This window comes from Podarcis bocagei (assembly GCF_964188305.1).
Source record: "Podarcis bocagei genome assembly, chromosome: 16".
Classification (NCBI taxonomy): Eukaryota; Metazoa; Chordata; class Lepidosauria; order Squamata; family Lacertidae; genus Podarcis; species Podarcis bocagei.
In genome coordinates, this window is record NC_138142.1 from 39,377,264 (window position 1) to 39,404,044 (window position 26,781).

The 26,781-nt window shown below is 49.0% G+C and overlaps 1 protein-coding gene across 3 annotated transcripts in view; it reads right to left on the reverse strand.

Annotated features, from left to right (window-relative positions):
• Window positions 1-1,042: 1,042 nt before the first annotated feature.
• The window catches only part of OTUD7B (OTU deubiquitinase 7B), a 50,511-nt gene continuing 24,772 nt past the window's right edge, over window positions 1,043-26,781 (reverse strand). For all 3 annotated transcript variants that reach the window (XM_081173512.1, XM_081173511.1, XM_081173510.1), the window contains exons 2-12: window positions 20,707-20,857; window positions 19,598-19,768; window positions 17,779-18,024; window positions 15,478-15,579; window positions 14,077-14,204; window positions 12,621-12,733; window positions 10,088-10,215; window positions 9,570-9,719; window positions 8,814-8,928; window positions 8,319-8,403; window positions 1,043-7,322 (exon numbers count right to left, since the gene is read on the reverse strand). In XM_081173512.1, coding sequence (XP_081029638.1) covers window positions 5,976-7,322; window positions 8,319-8,403; window positions 8,814-8,928; window positions 9,570-9,719; window positions 10,088-10,215; window positions 12,621-12,733; window positions 14,077-14,204; window positions 15,478-15,579; window positions 17,779-18,024; window positions 19,598-19,768; window positions 20,707-20,791 — 2,670 coding nt within the window. In that variant the 5' untranslated portion in view covers window positions 20,792-20,857 and the 3' untranslated portion in view covers window positions 1,043-5,975. The remainder of the gene's footprint in view (window positions 7,323-8,318; window positions 8,404-8,813; window positions 8,929-9,569; window positions 9,720-10,087; window positions 10,216-12,620; window positions 12,734-14,076; window positions 14,205-15,477; window positions 15,580-17,778; window positions 18,025-19,597; window positions 19,769-20,706; window positions 20,858-26,781) is intronic.

Below are 26,781 nucleotides of genomic sequence, written 5' to 3' on the forward strand. Positions count from 1 at the left end.
CCCTCTGGTGGAGGGGAAGACCCATCACAGTGTTCAGTCACCAGCCTGGCCAGGGAGTTTTCATACATTGAATTGGGTGTATGTGTGCACTCTCTTGACCTTTGGCCTCTGGTGGGAAAATATAGGTCAAAAGGTAGAGGTAAAGGACCCCTGGACGGCTAAGTCCAGTTAAAGGTGACTATGGGGTTGTGGTGCTCATCTCGCTTTCAGGCCGAGGGAGCCGGTGTTTGTCCACAGACAGCTTTCCGGGTTGTGTGGCCAGCAGGACTAAACCGCTCTGGCGCACGGAACACCGTGACGGAAACCAGAGCGCACGGAAACGCTGTTTATCTTCCCGTCGAAGTGGTACCTATTTATCTACTTACACTGGCGTGCTTTCAAACTGCTAGGTAGGCAGGAGCTGGGACAGAGTGCGGATTCGAACTGCCGACCTTCTGATCAGCAAGCCCAGGAGTCTCAGTGGTTTGGACCACAGCGCCACCCGCATCCCTTGTTTGACTATAACCCCAATTCGAAAAAGCAAAACCCACACAACCCATTGGATGGTGCTTTCAAACTGCTCGGTTGGCAGGAGCTGGGACCGAGCAACAGGAGCTCACCCCGTCGCGGGGATTCGAACCGCCAACCTTCCGATCGGCAAGCCCAAGAGGCTCAGTGGTTTATACCACAGCGCCACCTGCGTCCCTTTGGGAAAATATATTGGGGGGCTGTCCGAGGGCAGGCTCATTAAGAGGCTCCCTGCCATCTGCAAACCCCAAGGGCTGATTTCTATGCTGAGTGCTTGAATGCAATGCAGGGGGTCAGACTAGATGACTCTAATGGGCCCTTCCAACTCTATGATTCTTTCTGTGCCCCGGAGGCTCCTCTGGTGCAAACCAGCGTCCCTCCCTATGAGTCACCGAGCTGATTCACAACATATTAAAAACAAGCGAAGCAGAAATTATACACTGTTTTAAGTGAGACCGGACAGCGAGTGACCCCTAGTGTTCAGTAAAGGCACTGCAGGAGCAAAGTAAATAAAAAGTTGCCCACACCGATACAAGTTTAAATAAAGTTGCGGTTTCTTTAAAAATAGTTTTTTTTATTGTCAACAACAACGGGAGAATTAATTCAGGTCACTTCTCGGACAACTAGCAGGAAAAATAAAACCCATAAAAGAGAAACCTTTCTATGGAGACTCTACAAGCTGGTTAAAGTTATACCCTGGACTTTTTTTTTTAATTAATCCCTTGGAACAACAACAAAAAACAAACAAACTCCACAGTCATTCTATCTCCCCCTCCCCTCCAGGAAAAAAAAAAGCAAATTGAAAGAAACTGAGACAGAACCTTAAGAGTTAATGAGCTCGCATAGAATAAATGAAACTAAAAACCGTTGTCCAATGAGGCTCTCTTTTTTTTTGCTGTGCAAAATGTATTGTGCATATTTCTATATATATATATATTTATATATTTTTTTCAAACGTTTATGCCTCTAGAGCAATGACAGTACTTGGGTTCATTCCAACCGCTTTAACCTATTTGGGGAGGGGAGGCGGAAAGGGAGGGACACTCCAGTGGATGTCCTAGCATAAGAAATGTCAAAAGCCACAGCTTGGGGTTCACCCCGTTTCCTTCCTTTGCACAAGAAAGCATGCAAAACTGTGTTTTTGTTTTAATTTCCAACCCCAATCCTCCCACCCCCCAAAAGCCCAGTGGGAAACGTGTGGCCAAGGTGTGGCAGAACCACTCCTGTCCACCAGAGGGGGCTGGACCACAATCAAACATGCCATTCTTCTCGCGCCCCTTACAAACATACACAGACAAACACAAACCCCTAACCTCACCTTTCTACAAAAAATGTATGTTTCTGAAATGAAAAGGTGCTTGGAAATTCAGACTGCTTAACTCTCCCTCTTGCAACCTAGACTTTTCTAAAAAGTAAAAAGGGGGGTGGAGTGTACCATAAAACATTTTCATTGTAGTTTTCAGCTGCCTAAGGAATGGGTTTTTAGGGGAAAAAACAAAAAACAGAAGGGGTTTGCATCAGATCAATAAATAAGACGTCTCTTTTAAAATATTCCCTTTTAAGGAATGAAGAATGAGGTTGGGGTGGGAAGAGATGTTCACCATAAAGGAAACAAGGTGGAATATTAGAAAAAATTGATTATTATTTTTTAAACTAAAGCCAGTCAGACACAGCTACACTGATTCAGAGTCCCCCCCCCCCCCGAGTATATGAAAGTTAATTAATTAGAATTCATCGTGACGTCATTAAGGCGGGAAAGGCTTTGGAATTTGGGCGTTAGTTTGCACTCTGGTGTTCGCAGAAGAAAAATACCTTTTTTTTTTTTAGAAAAAGCAAACTCAAAAATGCTTCAAGTTCATTTCTCCCCTTGATTTTTTAAAAAGTACTACAACCTAATTGCAGAAATAATATTACTAATGAAATAAGACCAGACACAGGAGACCAGTGACTAACCATCAAGGCGAGATCTGAAGAAATTATAATTTGTGAGTTGGGGGGGGGGGGAGGGCTATAAGTCACTTGTCAGCCCTACACAGAGTAGACCCCTAGAAATTCATCCGTGTCGACTAGTTTAGGTCCATTAATTTCCAGAGGGTCTGAGCAAGGACTTGGGTGAGCGCCAACCATGCTGTCCTAACGCAAAGAGAAAATGAATGGACATTACCCTAACTTTGGCCTTAAGATACTCTAGCAGATGGGAAACATGGGTTACTACTTAAAGCAAAAAATTACTTTTTGGGTGTTTTTTCCCCCAAATGACTGCAAAACCTTCCACAAGCCAATCTTCCAACCTCACCATTCCCCTTTTTCAGACTACATACATACACGTATCCACCTTTAACGGCCTGATTCATTCAGAAGGTTTTTCGTTTTAAATACAGATCAAACTTTGCAAAAAACAACCACAACCCTCAGTGAATGCTCCCGCTGGCCAACCCCAAAGCACTCAAAGGTGGGCAGAAAGATGACAGTGGATGCAACCGTTTCATCCAAAAGCCCCAGGAAAATATGCTTGGGCAGGCAGAGGCCAACTCGGCCCTCCAGATGTTTTGGGACTACAACTCCCATCATCCATAGCTATCAGGACCAGCGGTCAGGGGTGATGGGAGTTGTAGTCCCAAAACAGCTGGAGGGCCAAGTTTGCCTATGCCTGTACTTGGGAGATATTTTAGGGGGTGGAAAAGAACATGTATGTACACACACACACACACACACACACACACACACACACACACACCACACGTGTCACAAGCAAAGAAAATTTGGCTACTTCCCAGCTAGGCAGTGATGCCTTTCATTTTAACTATGTGCGTTATGGAGCTGTGAGCCCAACTCAAGGCGGCCTTCCTTTAAAGGGTTTCTTGTCGTTTAGCAAAGGATGCTTCAGGCATCGAAAATTACCTGGGGTGCTCTCTCTCTCTCCAGGTGTTTCCACTGAAGAGGCGCTGGCTTGCCACCCACGCCCTAGGCAGGCTAACCCCCCCCCCCCCCGGAACAAGCAACCAAATTGTTTACCCCCTAAAATAAAGGGAGGAGGAATGTCTGCGGCCCTCGACTACCGTCAGCTGGCACGGCCGAGGGCCAGAGGGTTATGCTGGCTGGAGGGATGAAGGCTCTCCATCCATCTCCTGACCCTGGAGTGATATCTTTTGGCCTTGCAGGCGCCGCTGAACTACGACTCCCATCACCACCCCTGATGGGAGTTGTAGTTCGGCCATGTCCAGAAAGCCAAAGGCTCCTCATTTTTGCACAGGCCTTTGCCTCTTCCATCGGAGTGGAGAACTGCAGACAGGGAGTCCCGCGCCCCAATAATTCATCTGCTATCGCGCCCCACTCCAGTCTTCTGCTAGCTCCACGCAGCCACCCCTGACCGGGGAAAAGTACCCCATCTGCTCTGAAATCCGTGAAGATTTGAAATTTCCGGTGGACACCACCGTAGCGAAGGGGACGGGTAGGGCAGAGCCCCCGTGCCACATGGGGTGGGAAGAGGACTCTCCCCGCAAAATCCCACTTCCCTTCCATACGAGGCAGCCGAGCCCTCGACAGGCTGAGCCCGGCAGTCTATATGGGCACCTTCGTTCTTTTCGCCCCATCCTCTAAACGAACCCATGAAGACAACCACCCCTTTCTCCACCCCGTCCCTGTTAAGGCAGCACAAAGGAGCTAAAACAACTAACCCGAGTTTTGTTTTGTCTTTTGCCCAGTCGTTTCGATTTTTTAAGTACACTTGCATTATCCCTCTTGGTCCTACCCTGGCAGCTTTGGAGTGGAAAAAGAATTGCATAGTTACGGAGACTCGTCAGCGAGTCAGATGTACCTCCCCACCGGACCCCGGATCTTGCCCACTTTACGGCCCCCCGTTCTTCGCTTTTCACGGGCTCCCGCTCAAACCCGTGTCAGGCGAAGGTTTCCAAGGCCGTTCCCTACCCTGGGGAAATAAACATTCGCATTGCAGCAGCGACGGTAGGTGTAGCGGGGGGAAGGAATTTTCTAAAAACGCCATAGATTTACAGGGGCTTGGGGGGAGGGCAGGATTTGTGGGAAAACGGGGGATCATTTCCCTCCCCCGCCCCCCAAAACGAGAAAAATATAGTGTATAGTTAGTTTTCTGTTTTTTACATCCCTCCCACCCGCTACCCGCCCCTCCCCTCTAACACAAATGTAGAGCCCTGTTAAAAATATATATCTATAATTCTTTAGTATTTTTACTCATCATTCCCACAGTCAAAGTATCGGCTCGGCAAAAGAGAGCCAGATTATTTCTACTCAGCAGAACAGAGGTAGTCTAGGAGAAAAACAAAACGAAAGAAAACAAAATAGCTCGTGCGGGAAGGGAGTGATTCTCTGCAGGTAAGAGAATTTGTACACACACGTGTAACCGGCATTGCAGAGGGGCCGTGGAAATCGAACCACAGTGATGCCCACATAACTCTCTTTTGCCCCATCTCCCCCGGTTTTCAAGTTGTTTGCAGAGGTTTATTGCTCTTAACAAAGTCCCCACCAATTCAAGTTCTGGTTTCTATTCCCACCCCACTCCCCCAAAGTAGGTATGACCATCTAAAGAACAGGCTTGGGTTTTGTTTTTTTGCTTTTTTGCACAGTAAAAAACTCTCTCTCAATCACACACACACACACACTCAGTATTGCGACTTGATGGTTCCCTCCCTTCGCCCACCCCACCCGCAGCTCCCTACAAGAGAGAGTCCTTGTTTCGTTTGCTTGTTTTAATAAAAAATATATCTTTTTAAAAAGAATATCTCAAGCCCAACTCATCTAAAAAGGCTTCGAAGCTAGCTGCGACAGACCGGAGAGGATTGCGGGAAGGAGAGGGGCAGAATCTGGACACGGCGGAGGTTAACAGGAGTGTTGAGACTCAAGAGAAAGGGGGAAAGGTCCTTTTTCCGACTTAAAAAAAAAGTCATGTTTTAAGGGGTGGGAGAAAAACCTAAAAATGTTTAAATAAAAAAATCAAAAAAGCTGGTTAATATTACTTAATAAAAAGAGGAAAAAAAGATTTCAAACTTGGGGGGAAATGTAGGGATGGCGGGTTTAATCCCTTTGAAATGAAAAAAGGAAAATCACGTCGGGGGCAGATAGAGAGAAAGGCCCCCCCTTTCAAAACCATGTATGTTTTACCCTTGGAATTCAAAGCTTTGGGTCTAGAAGATCTGTTCAGTTTGACGGCTTCCGACCTGCAAAACTCAAACCTTCCCGATTCCTCCAACCCTTTGCCAATCCCCTCTGCTCTCCAACAGCATTCACTGCCCTCTCTCCACACTCCCCCCCTGGAAGCGAGGGGGGGTCTCGCCTTCCGCCCCACGCCCCCCACCAGCAGCTTGCCGCCCCCTCTGACACCGGCCAGCCCTTCTCCTCGACGAGGCGGGGAGGGAGGGGAAGGGAGGACGCGTTATTGCATTGCCCACGGATCGCGTGGGTCCGGGGGGCCACGAAGTCCGGTGCCCGGCCCTTCAGAACCTGTGTATCAAGGCCTCCCTCTCCCTTTCCTTGCGCTTCAGCTCCTCCTTGTAGCAGCAGGAGCAGTAGTTCCCGGTCTCCGGGTGCCCGTAAAAGCTGCAGTTCGGCTGTTTGCATTTCGTCTGCTGGAGGTTGTAGAGCAGCCGGGCTTTGCTGCGCTCGCCGCCTTTAGGAGAGCAGCCGCCCGCCTCCGTGTACTCCCGGAAGCCGTTGGCGGGCAGGCCCGGGCAGGGAGAGGGGTCGCAGTCTGCCCCCACGTAGCCGGGGGGCGTGTCCGTCTCGGTGGGAGAGAAGCGCCCGCCCAGGTGGGAAGGGCTGGTCTGGTACGGGTGAGGGCGGCCCGGCGGGCAGTGCCTGGGCAAGGTGGCATAGGGCGGCAGGGGGCTGCAGGGTCCGCCGGCAAGCTGCCTCCGGCTCTCTTGGTAGCTGGGCGGGTGGGAGCCCTCCACGCCGCCCGTCATGGAGGGGCGAGGGATGGTGAAGACCCCTGAGTAGCTAGAGGGGAAGCCGGCCATCTTAGCCCCCACAGCGGCCAGGTCGGGGCTCTGGAGCCCGTACGGAGGGAGCCCCGGAGGGTACGCCGTGCCCAGCAAGCCCTCCTCACCTTTGAGGGGGTTGCCGTCCGAGTCCGGCCTCTTGGCCACCGCCCCGCCGCTGCCCAGTGCCACGGCCGCCTTCTTCTCCGCCTCCTTCTGCTTCTGCTCCGCAGAAAAGCGCTCCTCGGCATCCGAGAGGTACCGCTGGATCATCTCCTCCTGGAATGGGTGCCGGTGGCTGGTCTTGAGCTGCCCGGCGAAGATGAACTTCCGCTCCCCTTGCATGGCGGCCCGCAGGATGCTCAAACTCAGCCGGACGTCACTGCTGTACTTGCAGCCGTCCGGCGGCTTCTCGGCGGCCGCCTTGCCCACGCAGGGCTTCTCTGGCGGAGTGGCCGAGTCGCTGGACAGCGCCTCATCCTTGCTGCCCTTCCTCACCTTGACAGAGCCCTTCTTCTTCTTCTTCTCCAGGGTCTCGCCCCCTTGACCGTTGATGACGCCCCCCTTGACTGTCCGGCTGTGCATCAGGCCCCCCATGTTCTTCTTCAGCTTGCTGCCCAGCGTCTTGCCAAAGCTGCCGAGCTTGTTGGCCACCGAGTCGGCCCGCTTCTTCTCCTTGTCCTTCTCCCGCTCCTTCTTGGTCTTCTCCTTCTCCTTGTCCTTGCTGCTGCTGCTCTTGCTGCCTCCGCTGTTGCTGGCAGAGCTGCTGCAGACGGACTCCTTGTCCGAGTCGCCCGAGTCGGCCGCCGACCGGGCATCGTCCCCCGCGGAAGCAGTTGGCGACTCCGGCTGCGCAAGAGGTGCCTAGGGAAAGTGGGGCAGGAGAGAGAGAGAGAGAGAGAGAGAGAGAGAGAGAGAGAGGTAAGCAGACTTAGCAAGGGTCTGCTTTGCCCTCTTTTGGGGGGTGGTCTTCTGTTAGCCCTTGGTGACCCGGAAACTACAACTAATCCAGAACGCGGCAGCCAGACTGGTGACTGGGAGCGGCCGCTGGGGCCGTATAACACCGGTCTTGAAAGACCTACATTGGCTCCCAGTACAGTGGTGCCTCGCAAGACGAAATTAATTCGTTCCGCAAGTCTTTTCGTCTTGCGATGTTTTTCATCTTGCGAAGCACGGTCCGTCACAACTGCGCCTCTTCAAGCGGCTTTAAGAAAAAAGCGAACAAACTCGCAAGATGTTTTCGTCTTGCGAAGCAAGCCCATAGGGAAATTCGTCTAGCAAAGCAATGCAAAAAACGAAAAACCCTTTCGTCTAGCGAGTTTTTCGTCTTGCGAGGCATTCGTCTTGCGGGGCACTACTGTACATTTCCGAGCACAATTCAAAGTGTTGGTGCTGACCTTTAAAGCCCTAAACAGCCTCAGTCCAGTATATCTGAAGGAGCGTCTCCACCCCCATCGTTCTACCCAGACACTGAGCTCCAGCTCCAAGGGCCTTCTGGCGGTTCCCTCACTGCGAGAAGCCAAGTTACAGGGAACCAGGCAGAGGGCCTTCTCGGTGGTGGCACCTGCCCTGTGGAACGCCCTCCCACCAGATGTCAAAGAGAACAACAACTACCAGACTTTTAGAAGACATCTGAAGGCAGCCCTCTTTAGGGAAGCTTTTAATGTTTGATGTATTACATTATTTTAATATTTTTTTGGAAGCCGCCCAGAGTGGCTGGGGAAGCCCAGCCAGATGGGCGGGGTATAAATAATAAAATTATTATTATTATTATTAGCGTTCCCTCCACGCCAGAGCAGAACAGGAATCGGTTTATAGGACACCTGCCCTCCTCGGAAACTGGAAGGAGGTTTCCCTTACCTGCATTTCGCAAGGCAACGTGATCCACTTTACATTCATGTAGCTGTGCAGTAGGTGCAGCTTGGCTTCCAGCGAGAGCGTCACACTAGACGAAAACAACGGGGGAAAGAAACGAGGCAGAGTCAAAAGTCAGAGCTGGAAGACTCCCTGTAGGAACTCTTCAACACTCCCAAGTACCTGACTTTCTCCCACAAGTTGAAACCATGGCGCTCAGAAACTATTAAAGCGGGAGACGTTCCGGGCCGAAGTTAAATTCCAGATTCCAAGATGGCTGTCTCTCCTTCCTCAAAAAGGCAGCCACTCTCCTCGTCTGCTACCTCCCTCCCCCTCCACCAATCAATCCCACCCAGCACAAGCTCACCCCTTAAGAACGTAGGCCCTGCTGGATGAGACCCTGGATGAGACCACACCTTCCCCAGACTGTGTTGTCTGAGTCCTTCAGACCTCCCGAGCGGCTCCCCTTTGTTGTCCCCAAACCGACCCCTTCCCACTCACCTGGCCAGCCGGACATTGTCGTTGTCGTCCTTACCCCACTCCCAGTCTTTCCCGGGGTCCACAGCAAAGTGCACTGGGAGCAGCTTGTGCTCAGAGTCAGTGAGCGGGATCACAGCTGTGGAGGAAAAAGGGAACAGCTCTTTCAGAGGCCGGGAAAGGCAAGAGCCGGGAGGCTGCAGGAAAGCAAAGGGGAGAGGCAGCCAGGAAAAGGCTGAGAAGCTCGCCCCTTTCAGAAGCAGACCCAGCACCATCCAGCTCGAGGGAGACTCGGGTTCAGAAGGAGGTTGGCAGGGGCTGGGATGGAGTTACTGACTCGGTTGAGGTTGTGCTTTGGGGACTGTGTGGGTCCCCAGATGTTGCTGGACTACAACTCCCATCATTCCTAGCCAGCATGACCAGTGGTCAGGGATGATGGGAGCTGTAGTTCCAACAAAATCTGGGGACCCACAGGTTGAGAACCGCTGGTTTAGAGGAAAGGAAGGTAGGAGGCAACATGATAGGAGTTGCTAAAATAACTTGCTGGAGAAGTGATTTCCTCTCACTCTCATCAAACTTGAGACTTGATGGCAAATGGTGGCCATCTTCCTGTGGCAGTGAGTTCCACAGCTTAACTCTGTGCTGCGTGGGGAAATCTCTCAACATTCAGCTTCACTGGATGTTCACGACTTCCACTGTCGTGCAAGAGGGAGGGAGACTTTTATCCTTCCGCTTTCTCAGCCGGGCATAAGCTTAGAAGCGCTGCCCCTCGGCACGTACCTTGTTCCTTGGGAGGTTCTTTCTGCTCCATGGATACCAGGGCAGAGAAGTGGGCCTGGTCATAGGCTAGGACCAGGGGAGAGCGGTGGCACTTGTTGGCGGGGACCTCCAAGGGCAGATAAATGCCGCCAAAGGGGATGGGAGCGAATGCTAAAAGAGAGAGAGAGAGAGAAGTGAGAAGGAACTGAGCTCCCTGCTGATGATACAGAAATACCCCTCAGTTGTGGGCTGCAAGAGTTAACTTTCAAGCCACTGCAACGCTGGCGGGAACTCAAAGCAACCCTTGGCAGCAGCGTCTGCCCGATGCCCCTCTGCACGAGTGCCTGCTCTGGGCCTTGCCTCCTTCCAAGAAGTCCTTCATTAGGGATTGTACAGGATGCAACTGGAGCCGTCCCCTCATTCCCGATCTGGTTTGACTCCCACCCCTGTGGAAGAAGTTGCCCGCCGCCCAGCCTCCCTCTTCAGTGGATGGAGGAGACGTCTGCCCTCTGGGTTTGCTCCGCAGCCACTGCTCCTACCTTCCCCTCCAGAGTCTCGCAGCATGGTGTCCGCCACCACCACGATGGGCCTCTTGAGCACGTGGGCCAGGACAAAGACGTGGAACTCTTCCAGGCTCTCGTACACAGGCTCCTCGGAGCCTTCCACACTGTGGGGTAGCGGGGGAGAAAAGGGGAGAGCTGTCAGACGTTTTGACTCGGGAGTGTTTGGCCGCACCCATAAATGCAAACAGTTTCAGCTGGGGGAAATGGGGAGCGAAGACCAGAAAGGGGGCAGCATGGATTGGAGAGCCTCAGCCACTGGCATGGCCAACAGCCAGGGGAAATGATGAGAGTTGGACCACAGGGACGTCTGAGAGGCCACAGGCACCCTCAACCTCTACTCTAAACTAGCAGCCTCCGAAGCGCTGTTCTGCTCATTTACTTATTTATGTGATAAAATTTATACAGCGCTTGATTGTTGCAGACCTCAAAGCAGTTTACAAAAAAGGAATAAAGCAAAATGATCGCTAAGAACAATTAAAAACAACAATTTAAGTCTGTTATCGCAGAGCAGATGAAGACTCACATCCGTTTTCTGAACACCTGAGCAGGCTTGTCTAAAGAAAAATGTTCTCGGCAGACGCTGAAAAGTGTACAGTGAAGAAACCTGCCTGATATCAACAGGCAGGGAGTTCCCAAGTGTAGGCGATCTGATCAGATTTTAGAGACCCGATGCCAGACCAATCCATTTCAAACATTCTGTTTAGAGCAGTGTTCGGCAAAGTTGGATCTCCAGCTGTTGTTGGACTCCAACCCCCATCATCCCTGCCCAGTGGTCCTGCTAGCTAGGGGTGATGGGAGTTGTAGTCCAACAACTGGAGACCTAAGTGTGAGAAACACTGATTTAGAGTTTGCCTCCACTGCTGTCCAGCCTGTATGGCTGTAAACCATGGACATGAGGAAGCAGGTGGACTTCCAGATGTTGTTGCTGGACTCCGACTCCCATCACCCTCCCCAACCTGAGCCGTGCAGGGCTCTCAAAAGGTCATCACCCTCACTATGGATGTCAGTCAAGTTCCCACTGTCAGTCTGCATTTCTTTTTTTTCCACTGCTGCCACTGGATTTCTTAAGGACAGTGCCCATCTTGAATGTATTGGATTTGTGACCATTAAGCTCATTTGCCTTCAGTAGCAGTAATGCTCTGCTGAATGAAATACAATTGCCTCTGATCTATTTGGGGGGAGGGGATCCTGCAATGTGTTTTCAGTTTCTACTCTGCTAACTATACATTGGAATCTAATCTGGATCATTATTGAGAAGGATTTCATGGCATCCACTCCGACTTGAATGTGGCTCATGCAAGACAGACATATTCTTGCTCTAGCAGGGGAGCGCAGCTACTGTATACCCTTGACCGAAGAACGGTACACTCCTTCTATCTGGGGTGGTCGTCCTCTTCCACCAAGCGCACAGCTTCGGGAGGGACGCACATGGAGCGGTGAGGGAAGAAGGGGACATCCGCCTAGCCAGCCAGAACAGCCGAATCAACCCTGGCGATCAGTGGGGTGACAGATGTTGCAGCCAGATCACCCTCACATCCATTCCTGCTCAGAATTTAATCTCAATTATTTACAATTTTTGTTTAATCCACAAGAAAGAAGGGCTTTTTGGCTGGCTAGGTTCAATTCTAATCCTTCTAACCTCCTTTGGGGTGGGTTTGCGGGTTTGGCAGAAGATAGGATCTGCCCATGCGATGCCCACCTGGTGGAAACACCAGCTTACATGGCCCTTAAATGCAAAATATATGATGATCTCCACCGACAGTTTCTAGACCATCTATGTATTCCAACATGGAAACCAGCGACAGAGGTCATGCGCTTCTTATTACAAGGGAGAGACCAGGAGCTCACCAAGACAGTAGCTAAGTTCCTCTATTTGATTTTTTTGTTTCCAAAGTATGCTACAGGATCCTGCCCTTGCTGGAAACCCACAGAGATGAGGCGGATTGCTCGCCTCTTCTGCCCTTTGGCAGGTGACTGTGCCGTTGGGGTGGTGACGAGATCGCACTGGCCTATCTATTTTAAATGTATTCTGAATGTTCTTAAGGTAAAGGTAAAGGGACCCCTGACCATCAGGTCTAGTCGCGGACGACTCTGGGGTTGCGGCGCTCATCTTGCTTTATTGGCCGAGTCATGTGGCCAGCATGACTAAACCGCTTCTGGCGAACCAGAGCAGTGCACGGAAACGCCATTTACCTTCCCGCCGGAGCGGTACCTATTTATCTACTTGCACTTTGACGTGCTTTCAAACTGCTAGGTGGGCAGGAGCAGGGACCAAACAACAGGAGCTCACCCCGTCGCGGGGATTCGAATCACCAACCTTCTGATTGGCAAGTCCTAGGCTCTGTGGTTTAACCCACAGCGCCACCTGCTTATGTGATGCCAATAAAGGTTACTTGACTTGACACTCCTGCCTTATGGACCACCTGAAGTTTCTGGGGAGCCTTCAAGGGCAGAGCCCAGTGTAACAATCTTGGGTGTGATCTGTGGGTAGCAGGGAAATACCACTCACCCTCCGCAGCTCCCTCCATTTGTGCCGTAGTGCATGCGTGGCTCGCTGGATGCCAGCTTGATCAGCTCATTCCACTCCTTTTGCCATTCCTCTTCTGTGTAAACGAGGCCGGACTAAGGTGGTGGGAAGACGAAAGGGAAGAGAGGGAAAACAGATATGTAAACCCAGGCGTCTCTCCACACTGTGAGGCTACTTTCAAGACGTTTGCTGGGTATGGGGTGCTCCTGGAGGTTAACCATCCCAGGCTTCATGAATGCTCAGAGAGGATCCAGTGCTAAAACCAGCCTGGTGTGGACATGACCAGCGCTTGGAAAACAAGGTGCAACTTAGGTTAGCTTTCATCGGTGAGGCTACTGTCACGTACGCCTGGCCACAAAACTGGTAAGAGCCAGTTAAGGGAGAATGTTAAGCGTTAAAAACCAGGTGAGGTTCAAGGAGGGCTCTGCACATCCAGTAAAAAATAATAATAATGGGTTGAGTGTTTCAAGAGTCCCATGGATTGCAAGAAGATCAAACCTCTCCATTCTGAAGGAAATCAGCCCTGAGTGCTCACTGGAAGGACAGATCCTGAAGCTGAGGCTCCAAGACTTTGGCCACCTCTTGAGAAGAGAAGACTCCCTGGAAAAGACCCTGATGTTGGGAAAGATGGAGGGCACAAGGAGAAGGGGACGACAGAGGACGAGATGGTGGGACAGTGTTCTCAAAGCTACCAACATGAGTTTCACCAAACTATGGGAGGCAGTGGAAGACAGGAGTGCCTGGCGTGCTCTGGTCCAGGGGGTCACAAAGCGTCCGACACGACTAAACGACTAAACAACAACAACAAATGGTTTCAAAGGACCGTGTTTGGGTGAGATATGGTGGGGTGACAGGGTGGCAAGTGGTGGTTGGGGGGAGAGAAAGCAGCTCAGATGACGTGCATTTTGCCTGTGTAGCGTGTGTTATAATGGAAATACAGTTGTACCTTGTATCCCGAACGCCGCAAACCCAGAAGTGAGTGTTTCGGTTTGCAAACGTTCTATGGAGCCCGGATGTCTGATGCGGCTTCTGATTGGCTGCAGGAGCTTCCTGCAGCCAATCGGAAGTCACGCCTTGGTTTCCGAACGTTTTGGAAGTCGAACGGACTTCCGGAACGGATTCCGTTCGACTTCCGAGGTACAACTGTACTCTTGCAGACTCTCTGGACTCTGCCCTGTAACGTGTTGCTGAATAGAGTCTGGCCGACTGGAGATTCGATGCAAACCTCTGTCCTGAACCACCCCCAGGGAAATTTCTCCCACAATACGGAAGTCACTAGAAACCCCAACATAAAAAACTGCTTGGGATTTGTGGGCATCCCTATGTTCCAAGACATAGGAAAGGGATCCTGGGCTGAGCCTCAGCCCCAACGAATACCGGGTGCCAGTGGAGGCTGGTCATAAGGAAACCACAAGGGCCCTGCAGGATCAGGTCTCACCTCTTTGTTCTGCTGCGTCTGCTGCCACCTCCACCGCCGCTTGAGGGCCTCCCTTTCCACCCCTTTGTCCATGAGGGCGTAGAGGGCTTTGCGGAGCATCAGATCCCGGTCGTGAAAACCCCACATGCCTATAGGGAGGAAAAAGAGATTTTTTAAAAACCAAACAAGTGGTACTTAAGCCTTCTATTCATTAATTCCACCCACCCCTTGCCTTCCATGAGGATAAATACCCTCCCCCCCCAAAAAAAAAGCATTACGGAACAATAATGCTGGAAATGTTTAATGCAACTATTCTTTACCTGGAATTTTAATATTTTAGCCCACATGCAACGGCACTCATTCCACCTGCCTATTTCATAGTTTTGTTTGCCATCTTTTATAATATTCATCTGTTGCTATAATTGTTCTCTCCGTTTCATATGCGTTATAAGATTGGGGGGGGAATCTTTTACCCTCCAAAATTGCGGAAAATGTTAGCTGTCAATCATAATGCTCTTTTGAAAATATGTAGGTTTATATTTATTCATTGTCCCCCCCCCCAAAAAAGAGGATGTCTCAAGACTTGTAAATTCATAAAATACAAATAGGTGGACAAATGTAACACTACATTATTTCCCCAAAGCATTAAGCACGAACAATACTGGGTGGAATCTACACACATATAAAAAACGCTGTGAAAATGTTTTTTTAAAAAAAGTTTTGAAAAATGCAATGGTTTTTGCATAGTTCACTGCCGCCATCTAGTGTCACATTTGCATACTGCACTTTACAACACATGTAAAATGTTTTATTTGCAGCTGTATAGCTGAGTTCCTGGAAAACGTTCATTTTCTCATTTTCCCATCATCCCTAGCTAATAGGACCAGTGGTCAGGGATGATGGGAATTGTAATCCCAAAACATCTGGAGGGACGAGTTTGGGGGTGCCTGATATAGAGCCTACCTATACATATACAGCATGTAATGTAAATAAATATTTGCATATATACACACACACAGGCACACACATTCTTACTTGCCCATATAAACATTTATAGATATGCTAACACACACAGTTAAGCTGTGTATTAGGAGATCTGAAGTGGCCTCTTGATACCTCATTCTATGCCAGGAGTCAGCAACCTTTTAGAATTTTGAGGAAGGTGCCGTGGGCGCCGGGCACAAAATGGCCGCCAAGAGGGCGTGGCATCGCACAAATGGCTGCTGCGTGGTGTGTGCAAGCGAGGCTCGGCCTGGGCAGACGGGATCTAAGCAGGAAGAGCTTTGTGTGCATCGTGGATTGCTTTGCAGGGGATATTTACTGAAATATTTTGTGGGCTCTGTGGAAGGCTCAGGGACGCTGTGTGGCGACCCATCGCACTGGCTTTTAAAATGCACGGCGCTGGTGGCAGGGAGGTCTTACCTAGCGACGCAGCGTGGAGCAGGCAGTTCCCGTCGCCCGTCGTGGCTAAGGGGAGCAACCGCTGGCAGCTGGGATCGACATTGGCCCACCAGTTCAGACGACCTGGTCAAAAAGGAGAACAGGAAGCAGTTATTTCGTGCTTTTCAAAGTTCCGGGCATTTTCGAGCCCAGCCTCTCTCTCTACAAGTGTCACGCCAACATCGGCCACAGTTCACCAGACATTTGATGCACCAGGAGACCAGTTTTTTGTTTTGTTTCATAAAATTTACACACCACTAAAAAAAGCCTCAAAGCGATTTACAAGAGATAAGGCAGTAAAATCAAGAAAGGTAAACGTCTGAGGAACACCTAACCCCATCACTGGATGGAAGAGGGCCCCAAAACAGCAGAAGAGATGAAATCACATCTGAGGGGAAGCCGGAACAGTTGTGGGAACAGCAAAAAGGGTTCCAGAGATTGCGCCCCCTTTCTTGCCACTCAGAGGGCAAAATGTCTGCACAGTATTTGGAGGCGGGGAGTTGGAGCAGGCTGACATCCCTGCCTTCCCGAGGAATAACAGCAGGTTATGTCAGAGGACGGCACACCTTGCGGAAATATTCTGCCTCGCAGGGCCTCTCAAACGTCCCCGGGGGAGAAGGAACGAGGGAGCCGCCTGAACGCGTCTCCAGGCTGGTCAGGGCCTGGCTTGGCTGAAGATCGGTTTTTCCTGATATACCTCTTTAAAACGACAACAACCTACAATTAAACCTGAAAGGAGGGGTGTCAGTGGATGCTAACAGGATGAACGTGAGGAAAGTGTGACCCGACAGCCACAGGAGCTGTGACAAAGTAGGTTTGGTGGTCCCAACAGCCACCCCCTGCCCCCCAAATTCAAAGCATCAGCTATCTGCAAGGAGGGATCGGGACAATATATTTATTTATAACAATGGACTGTTCTTCCCTTCGATTCAGATAAGACTCTCCAGCTGCAATTCTGCGATATGTGATAGGATATAAATATAAATATGAATTAAGAGCCAGTGTGGCATCGAACTAGGAACTGGGAGATCACGGTTCGAATCCCCACTCAGCCATGAAACTCACGGGGCATGATCTTGGGGGCTGGTCACCACCTCTCAGCCTACTTCACAGGACTGTTGTGAGGATAAAGTGGGGAGCAGGAGAAGAACCAGCCACACAACACTGGGAGGAAAAAGTCCTATATAAATGCAGTGGTGCCTCGCAAGACGAAATTAATTCGTTCCGCGAGTTTTTTCGTCTTGCGATTTTTTCGTCTTGCGAAGCACGGTGTCGGAAAAGTTTTGGAAAAGCTTCAAAAATCACCAAAGTCTTCAAAAACCTCAAAAAAGGCTACCACACCGCGTTCTATGAGTTGCTCCTCGAAGTCAAGTCGCAACTGTATTAACGGTTTTAAGAAAAAGGAAACAAACTTGCAAGATGTTTCCATCTTGCGAAGCAAGCCCATAGGGAAAATTGTCTTGCAAAGCAACTCAAAAAACCAAAAACCCTTTCGTCTTGCGAGTTTTCCGTCTTGCGAGGCATTTGTCTTGCAAGGTACCACTGTATAATCAATAAATAATAAAAGGTAAAGGTGAAGGTGAAGGACCCCATGGATGGTTAGGTCCCGTCAAAGGCGACTACGGGGTTGTGGCGCTCATCTTGCTTTCAGGCCGAGTGAGCTGGCGTTTGTCCACAGACAGCTTTCCGCGTCATGTGGCCAGCATGTCTAAACTGATACTGATGCACGGAGGACCGTGAGGAGTGCCAGAGCACACGGAAATGCTGTTTACCTTCCCGCTGCAGCAGTACTTGCACTGGTGTGCTTTCAAACTGCTAGGTTGGCAGGAGCTGGGACAGAGCAATGGGAGCTCCCTCCGTCGCGGGGATTCGAACTGCCGACCTTCTGATCGGCAAGCCCAAGAGGCTCAGTGGTTTAGACCACAGTGCCACCCGGTATTGGATTTGTGACCATTATGCTTATTTGCCTTCAGTAGCAGTAAATCTCTGCTGGATGAAATCCAATTGCCTCTGGTCTATTTATTGGGAATCTTGCAACGTGTTTAAGTTTTTACTCTGCTAACTATATGCTGGAGTTCTGCTCTGGATCAATATTGAGTAGAATTCCAATGACAGGCATCACCTCATCGCTTCTGCGGCCAGGCCAGCCGGGCAATCCTTTCCCATGCCCTAGCGCTGGGCCTGGTCTTCAGAGGGGAAAGGGTACCCAGGGAAGTTTACGTCCTGGGCAACCGCCGCCCAAGAAAACAGCCGTGGCGTGGCGTTGACGTCACGGGCGCTTACCCGCCTGCTCCAGTGCTACCAGCATCGACTGCTCGATGAGATCGCGCTCAATGAAGCACCGGAACTCCTCGTTGTAGACGGTCAGGTCGGGAAGCTGGAAGGTGCAGATGGGCATCTCTGGGAGGTGCTCCCCGCTGCCGCCGACCCCCCCGCCGCTGCCCCCGCCCCCGTTGCTGGAGACGTGAGAGCGAGCCATGGAGACGATGGTGGAGCTGGCATGAGAGATGCCGCGAGACAGGCGCTTCTCTGAAAAGAGAAAGGGGAGCCATTATTTCATCAACGCAGGCTTTCCAAATGCAACACATTCCCAGGAAACTGTTCGCTAGGTCAAGTGTTCACATGGAGAGCCGGTGGTCTCCATTATCTCCTGTGGGACCATTTCTAATTGGGGATTTGCTCAATCTCTGCCCTGCCCCCAGATGCTCCCTCCATGGTTTCTCCCCAAAATGGCTGCAGCCAACCAGCAAAACGAGAAACGAAGCAAAAACTGATTTGTCCGATCTCTCTCCCTCCCTGAAATGCCTGAAAATGGCTGCCACCGACCAGCCAACTCCAAGGAAGGAAGGAAGGAAGTGGGCCAGCTGTTTGGATATTTGAATCTGTGTTGTGCATAGCAAGGTTTGTGTTTGGATAAGTGGATTTTCATACAGCGAGGATTTGGAAAGCAGGACCTGCAATGTATTATGATGTATTGAATTTATTCCCCACCCTCCACAGGGGCGGAAGAATTTACAGCAGTTTAAAATTAAATATTAGAAAGAGTTTAAGACAAATCACAGCCACGGGAATAGGGCTGGGTCCTGAAAACATACATATCTCAGGTGCCAAAGGCCAAGATAAACAGGAGCATACAACAGAAACTATGTTAACGAAGGAAGGGTAAAAGACAGGACTGCATGGTTAAACTACAGACCTGACTCCTCCCAGAGGAGGCAGCGATGGGCACCATCTTAAAGGTAAAGGTAAAGGGACCCCTGACCATTAGGTCCAGTCGTGGTTGACTTTGGGGTTGCGGCGCTCATCTCGCTTTACTGGCCGAGGGAGCCGGTGTACAGCTTCCGGGTCATGTGGCCAGCATGTCTAAACTGCTTCTGGAGAACCACAGCAACGCACAGAAATGCTCTTTACCTTCCCGCCAGAGCAGTACCTATTTATCTACTTGCACTTTGACGTGCTTTCAAACTGCTAGGTTGGCAGAAGCTGGGACTGAGCAACGGGAGCTCATCCTGTCGCGGGGATTCGAACCGCTGACCTTCTGATCAGCAAGTCCTAGGCTCTGTGGTTTAACCCACAGCGCCACCCGCCTCCGGGGCACCATCTTAGTTGTCTTTAAAAGAAGACTGGACAAACTGGTGGAGGATGAGCCTATCAATGGCTCTGCTTTGCCTCCACTGTCAGAGGCAGCAATGTTCCTGAATGCTAGTTGCTGGAAACTGCAAGGAGGATAGAGGGCTCTTATGCTCAAATCTTGCTTGCAGGTTTTCCTCCCAGGCTGCCCACTGTGGGAAGAGGATGCTAGACGAGATCCACCACACTTCTAGTTGTTTTCAGCACCGCAAAGCCACAAACAGCTGGCTTATTCGCAAGTGGAGTCACTGCTGGAGCCAGACTCTTGGGTCCATCAAGCTCAGGACATTCAACTCTAACTGGCAGCCATTGAGGACTGAATCGGTAACTTTCTGCAACCATGCTGACGCTCTCTAAGTACTGAACTGCAGCTCTTCATCAGAACCGCAGCAGAGGACGAGGGGCTTAAGAGGACAGGGGCCACGCCTCCCCTGTGCAGCAAACACCCACGATCGAGGCTGCCCCCTCCTACCTTGCACAATGTCATCCTGGCGCTGGAGTGGGGGCCGCGGAGGCCACACCACGTCCTTTTCCACGTGCTTGAAGGCCCGGCCTTCGTTGAAGGAATGGGGGAGGTTCCCGGCGTGCACCTGCCGGAGCTGCTCAAAGTCACTCAGGGCGGCGCTCAGGTCCCAGTTTTTCCCTGCGCCAGAGGAAAGAGAAGGGAGAAAGTTCAGAGAAGGAAAGCCGCCAAACTAGCCCCAAGCAGAGGTCCCCTCACCTCTCCGAATCACAGATCCTAGAATCACAGAACTGTAGAGGTGGAAGATGCCTCCCCGCCCGTCCCGGTCATCTAATCCAACCCCCTGCAATGTAGGAATCACCGTTCAAGAATCCCCGACAGATGGCCATCTAACCTCTGTTGAAAAACCTCCAATGAAGGAGAGCTCTCCACCTTAAATAATAATAGAATAATAATAATAATAATAATAATAATAATAATAATAATAATAATAATAATAATAATAATAATAATTTATTTATACCCCACCAATTGGACTGGGCTTCCCCAGCCACTCTGGGCGGCTTCCAACAGAATATTAAAATACAATAGTCTGTTAAACATTAAAAGCTTCCCTAAACAGGGCTGCCTTCAGAAAGAGCACCTGCTCTCAGAAAGTTCTTCCTTCCTAATCTTCAGCTGGAATCTCCATTCTTACAATTTGAATCCATTGGTTTGGGTCGTCCCCTCTGGAGCAGCAGGACATGAGCTCGCTCCACCTTCCACAATGACGGCCCTTCAGATGTCCGAAGGTGGCCATCCCATCACCTCAACGATGCTTGTCAAATCCCCCTCTTCAATCAAGAAGCAGCACCCAACATATCTCATCGCCGCCACCCACTCAAAATTGTATCCCCTATTATCTAGAAAAGCCCCACCCCACCCCACAAATGTCCTTCTTAATATATAACAAGAAGGAGAGACTTCCTGGTGCCAATGAGAACTCTTGTGTTTACTTCCTTGACACATGGTTCTGGCCAAACACAGAGAGCTCTCTCTTTCGAAGATACGAGTCTCTTTGCAAAACGTGTCCTGAAAACTAAGTAGAATTTCAGAAATTAAAAGGGGGAGGGCATCACCTTCAAGAAGATCCCTTGCCAATCCTGGCTCTGCCCCTGTTGAGCGTACAAAATCCGATAGGACGACGTCCATATCCAGGGTCATGTGATCATGAATTCCTTGCGGGTGGGTGGGAACGGGTGGGACATCGATCCGGGCTTCCGCTTCAGTCTGGAGGAGGGAAGAGGCAAGGAAGGGCCAGATTTACAGGTTGTCTGAAAAACTTGGGTGGGCAACTAGAAATCTCTTTATTGGTCATTTTAAGGCATTGGTAAAATACCCAGAAGGTGCCTAAACAGGTCAGAGCCGCGTGCAGGGAAACTATGCTTTGCATTCATAGAATCACAGAACTGTGGAGCTGGAAGGGAACCAAAGGGTCATCCAGACCAACCCCCTGCAATGCACTCAGGAAAGGAAAAGGACGCCCCACACAACATAAAGATGTGTCCAAATGAAACGAGGAAGCGCAACAGGTCAGTGCTGGAAACAAACAAATAAATCAGGTGTTACAAGCATATAGATGTCACCTTTAGCAAAACCCTAGCCAACAGCTATGACACAGAATCGTAGAATTGGAAGGGACCCCAAGGGTCTACTAGTCCAAACATCCCTGACAGACCGACCATCCAAACTGTTTAAAAACCTCCCGTGAAGGAGAGTCCACCATCTTCCGAGGTGTCATCCATTCCACTGGCCCACAGCTCTTCCCCGCAGAAAGCTCTCCCTGACACTTCGTCGGAATATTCATTCTTGTAATGTGCTACAATGAATCTTTGGCCGCCACACTGCTCAAAAGGGCAGGATCTCCAGCGGGCAGCCAGCCCCCCACCCCAAATCCAGCCAAAGGTCCATCGGCAATGCTTTCGTCCACTCTCTGCACGAGCCTCCCCCTGCCCCCCCACAGAAAGTGAAGGCAGAATGGGCTCTCCCGCTACCAAAGGGGTTTTGGGTCAGTACATGCCCCATCCAGGAGAGGGAGGGGGTTTAGACCAGGGGCTCCCTAAGTGGGGAGTACATCACCTTGGGGGGGCGGTGGGATTCGCAGAGGGAGCATTAAGCAGCAAGGGGGCGGCAGGGCAGCATAAATGACCACCCAATTATCAGCAAATCTGGAATCCCTGGCTCAATTTCATCAGTTTTGTGGAACTAATTAAACTAAATAGTTTTGACTGGATTTTGAATGCAATGTCTAGTTCTGAATTTCATCGCGTTACAGTGGTACCTCGGGTTACGAACTTAATTCATCCATTCTTAACCCGAAACCATTCTTAACCTGAGGCACGCTTTCGCTAATGGGGCCTCCCGCTGGTGCCGCACCGCTGACACCCATTTCTGTTCTCATCCTGGGGCAAAGTTCTCAACCCGAGGTACTACTTACGGTTTAGCGGAGTTTGTAACCCGAAGTGTTTGTAACCTGAGGTACCACTGAACAGTGGTACCTCGGGTTAAGAACTTAATTCGTTCCGGAGGTCCGTTCTTAACCTGAAATTATTCTTAACCTGAAGCACCACTTTAGCTAATGGGGCCCTCCTGCTGCCGCCGCGCCGCCAAAGCACGATTTCTGTTCTCAACCTGAAGCAAAGTTCTTAACCCGAGGTAATATTTCTTGGTTACCGGAGTCTGTAACCTGAAGCGTATGTAACCCGAGGTACCACTGTATTCTCTTTCTTAGCGGGTCATGCAAACCACTCTTCTGGATAATGCTTTTTATATAGGGTAAGTTGATGGAACCAAGAGGACAGTGGTCACTCCCAAAAAAGTTTGGGTACCACTTATGCAAAGGGTGTAAAGCAACGTGGGGTGGTAACGGCAACCTTCTGGTTGGCTGGAGCCAACCTTGCCACCCTAATACTGTTGGGCTTCAGGCTCCTGCCAGCCAACATGCTGGCTGGCTAGTTAAGGACGACAGAGCGGGGGCTGGAGAGTCCAGCAACATCTGGAAAACCGCAGGTTCCCCACAGCAGTCGCAAAAGCAGAGGTCTTCAGGCAGCTGCTGCAAAACAGCAGTTGCAAATTAGCACTCTTGTCTGTTTGTTTGCTTGTTTGTTTGTCTGTTTGGCAGAAACAGAGGCTGGGCAGCCTTGAACTCTGGTTTCCCCCGTGTGTGGAGAAGGCGGTCAGGATTATCTGAAGGCTCTCCAGAAAACCAGCTCCAGGAGAAGCCAATTCAAACAAGGGAGAGGGAGCGCTCCAGACACACCCAGGGAGGACGGATGCTGCGTCGCCACTCTTGTTTTCCCAGAAAAGCAAAACTATAAATTATGTGGCAAAAATGGTCTGCGAAGCCTGCAGATGGCAGCTCCTCAAGTGTTTCCACAGCTGCCGCCGCTCGGAGATTTCCAGCAAACGCCTTTGGGGACGGGGGCTGCAAGGCAGGAAAGGCGGGCCATGGAATCGTAAACTTGTAGAGTTGGAAGGAACCACGAGGGCAACGCAGTCGTCCCCCACATGCAATGCAGGAATCTCATATTCAGGCTTCTCTATGGCGGCCTGCAAGAAGATCCAACCTCTCCATTCTGAAGGAAATCAACCCTGAGTGCTCACTGGAAGGACAGATCCTGAAGCTGAGGCTCCAAGACTTTGGCCACCTCATGAGAAGAGAAGACTCCCTGGAAAAGACCCTGATGTTGGGAAAGATGGAGGGCACAAGGAGAAGGGGACGAAAGAGGACGGGATGGTTGGACAGTGTTCTCAAAGCCACCAGCATGAGTCTGACCAAACTGCGGGAGGCAGTGGGAGACAGAAGTGCCTGGCGTACTCTGGTCCAGGGGGTCACAAAGAGTCGGACACGACTAAACGACTCAACAACAACAACATGGCGGCCCCTAAATTGTGGGACTCTCTCCCCAGAAAAGTGCGTCTGGCCCTTTCTTTATACAGCTTTCGGCAAATGGTGAAGACGGACCTCCTCTTCCCTTCTTGGTAAACTTTTTCTTCTTTTTTAAAATTTCATTTTATAACGTACCGAGAACAGAGATGTCGGGTGAAAATGAAAAGACGAAAAACAAAATTATCAAATGGGCAGGTAGAATGAGTACAGTTGCACATGGGTTAAAATAACAAAGAAAAGGGGAGATTAAAACAAAAGATCAGAATCTGTTTATGTATGCCACAGCCGCCGCAAGAACCCTACCGGCCCAAAAAATGGAAAACACAAGATATACCAACCACCCAGGAGATGAAGATGACAGAATTTGCGGAACTTGCCAAATTGACAGGGCGGATTCGGGACCAAGAGGACCAGAGATACAAGAACAACTATAACATTATGTTTGCTGACTGGGAATGGTTGTGGAACACCGGGATAAAATTCACGGCATGTAATGCCTTAAAGGAAAATATTATGAAAATGATTTATAGGTGGTACATGACTCCAGTCAAGCTAGCAAAGATTTACCATTTGCCTGACAACAAGTGTTGGAAATGTAAAGAATCTGAAGGTACTTTTTATCACCTTTGGTGGACGTGCCCAAATATTAAGGCCTTCTGGGAAATGATATATAATGAAATGAAAAAGGTACTTAAATGTACTTTCCCTAAGAAACCAGAGGCCTTCCTCCTGGGCATTGTCGGCCAATTGGTGTTAAAGAAAGATAGAAATTTTTTTATGTACGCTACAGCAGCAGCAAGAATCCTCATCGCAAAGTATAGGAAGACACAAGAGCTACGCACTCTGGAAGAATGGCAGATGAAAGTGATGGACTATATGACACTGGCTGAAATGACTGGCAGAATCCGCGACCAGGGGAAGGAGACGACGGAAGAAGACTGGAAGAAATTTAAAATTTATCTTAAGGACTATTATAAACTTGATGAACCTTAAAATGTCAAGGTTTTGAGAATGAAAGGGATACAGCGATATAAGAATAGATTGAAGGAAAGATTAGTAAGACATATCCTTGACAGAATCATTAGAAGTTGCTGAAAAACTCTGGACATTGGGATGCAGAAAGGGGAGGTATGGGGGAGTCCGGGAAACAAGGTTTAAGAAAATAAGGTCATGAAATTATACGTGTTTGTATGTCTTTATATATGTTTGTATGGTGTTTAAAAATCTTTGTAAAATTAATAAAAATCTATTAAAAAAAAAGAGAGATACAAGAACAACTGGAGTAAATTTATTGAATACTTAAAGGAGAACTGTAAAAACTTAAAGACACTAGCAAGGCTGGAATAATACCTTCAATGTAAAATAGTAGAGATATAAGAATAATATATGTGATAAGAATGTGATAAATATACTGTAGGGAGGGAGGGAAGACTCGGCAGAGTCAAAGGGAATATATTGTGATAATCAGAATTGTTGGGAAAAGAATATTTAAAATAAATAATAAAAATTTACTTGGGGAAAAAAAATAACAAAGAAAAGAATACCAGCGTTCTCGGATTATGAAGTCTAGTTCCAGATTTGCCAAGTTCATGTCATGACAAAGGTCGTCTTGAAAATGATAGCTTTGCTTTATTTGTAATAAAAAAAATGCCAAATCCATTAATTATTATTATTATTATTATTATTATTATTATTGCATTTTATTGTACTCCACCATTGTCCCTGATGGGACTCAAGGAGGCTTACAGATAAAAACAAGACTATAGAAAAATTGACCATTAAAATACAAGTAAACACTGATAGAATTAAAACTATATAAACTCTGCTTAATCCATACAAATAATTATGAGCCTTCTGGGTTCACCTCGGCAAGAAGGAACGGAGCCACTGTAAAACAGTGCCTCCAAGTCCCATCCCTGCCAGGCAGCCCAGAAGGATACCATGGTTGATGGTATCGAAATCCGCCAAGAGGTCCAGCAGAACAGAGACACCTTCCTCCTGTCCAGTTCCCAACATAAGTCACCCACCAAGGTGACCAAAGCCATTTCTGTCCCACAGCCAGGCCTGAAGCCGGATGGACATGGGTCTCAAGAATCTTTCTCCTCCAGAAAGCTGGAGATGCCACCACACACTTTAATTCCTTCCCTCGAAAGGGATGTTGGAAACTGGCTGATAACTATCCAATACGGTGAGATTCAGGAAGGGCTTTTTCAACAGAAGTTTTTTAACTGCCTCCTTTAGGTGCCCTGGAATCCTTTCTTGTTCTAAGGAGGCACCTTCGCCCCCTCTGCCAGCCCTCCGCTCGCCCTTTGTTTTTTGCTTTTTTTAACATAATTTATAATTTATTTAACATAATTATTACAAAATATAAGCAAAATATTGCAAATACATATATGCATACATATTTCAGATAAGCACACATATAAAAAAAGAACAAAAGAGAAAAAAAGAAAAAATAAAGAGAAAAAGAAGAATTTCTTCCAAATTTATTCTACAAATATCTCAATAATAAAATTCATTGACCGACTTCCATCGCTTACACTGCACTTCCTAAATACATTTTAAGCAAGATTGTATCTGTTATTCCGTATTTTCCCCATACAATCTCACACAAATATTCTAATCAATAGGTTTTCTAAATCTTTCATAAATCTATTCTAAACACAACCAATACCTTACATTTAATCTTTGTCTACATAAATAATCATTTGAACATTTATATTGTTTCTGGATTATATTTTTTGGCCTCCGCTCGCCCTTTGGATGAGCCAGGATGGGAAAGGATCAAGCGCACATGTGGCGGCTTTCACATTTCCCAAGGATCCTGCCCACATCCTCGGGCGGCACAAATTGGAAAGCATCCATTAACACAGGACAAGCAAGAGGCCAAAGTTACACCCACCGGACCTGTATCAACTGCGGCGTCCAAGTCAGAGCAATTTTGTCAACAAAGTGTCTGGAGGTTCTAGCCTTTATCATAATCCCAAATTATGTTCCATTTTCTCCATTATACCTCTTTTCCAGAGGGAATCGTACCAAGCAAGATCACAGAATCATAGGGTTGGAAGGGACCCGGAGGATCTCTGGTCCAATCCACTGCAACGCAGGAATACACAGCAGTCCCAACCTTGGCGTTATCAACACCACGCTCTAACCAACTGAGCAATCCAATAATTTGAACTTCACTTTCAACGTTGAGTCAGGGTGGATTTGATTTAAATCAAATCTATTTAAATCACGATTTAAATCACTAGTCAGTAAGATT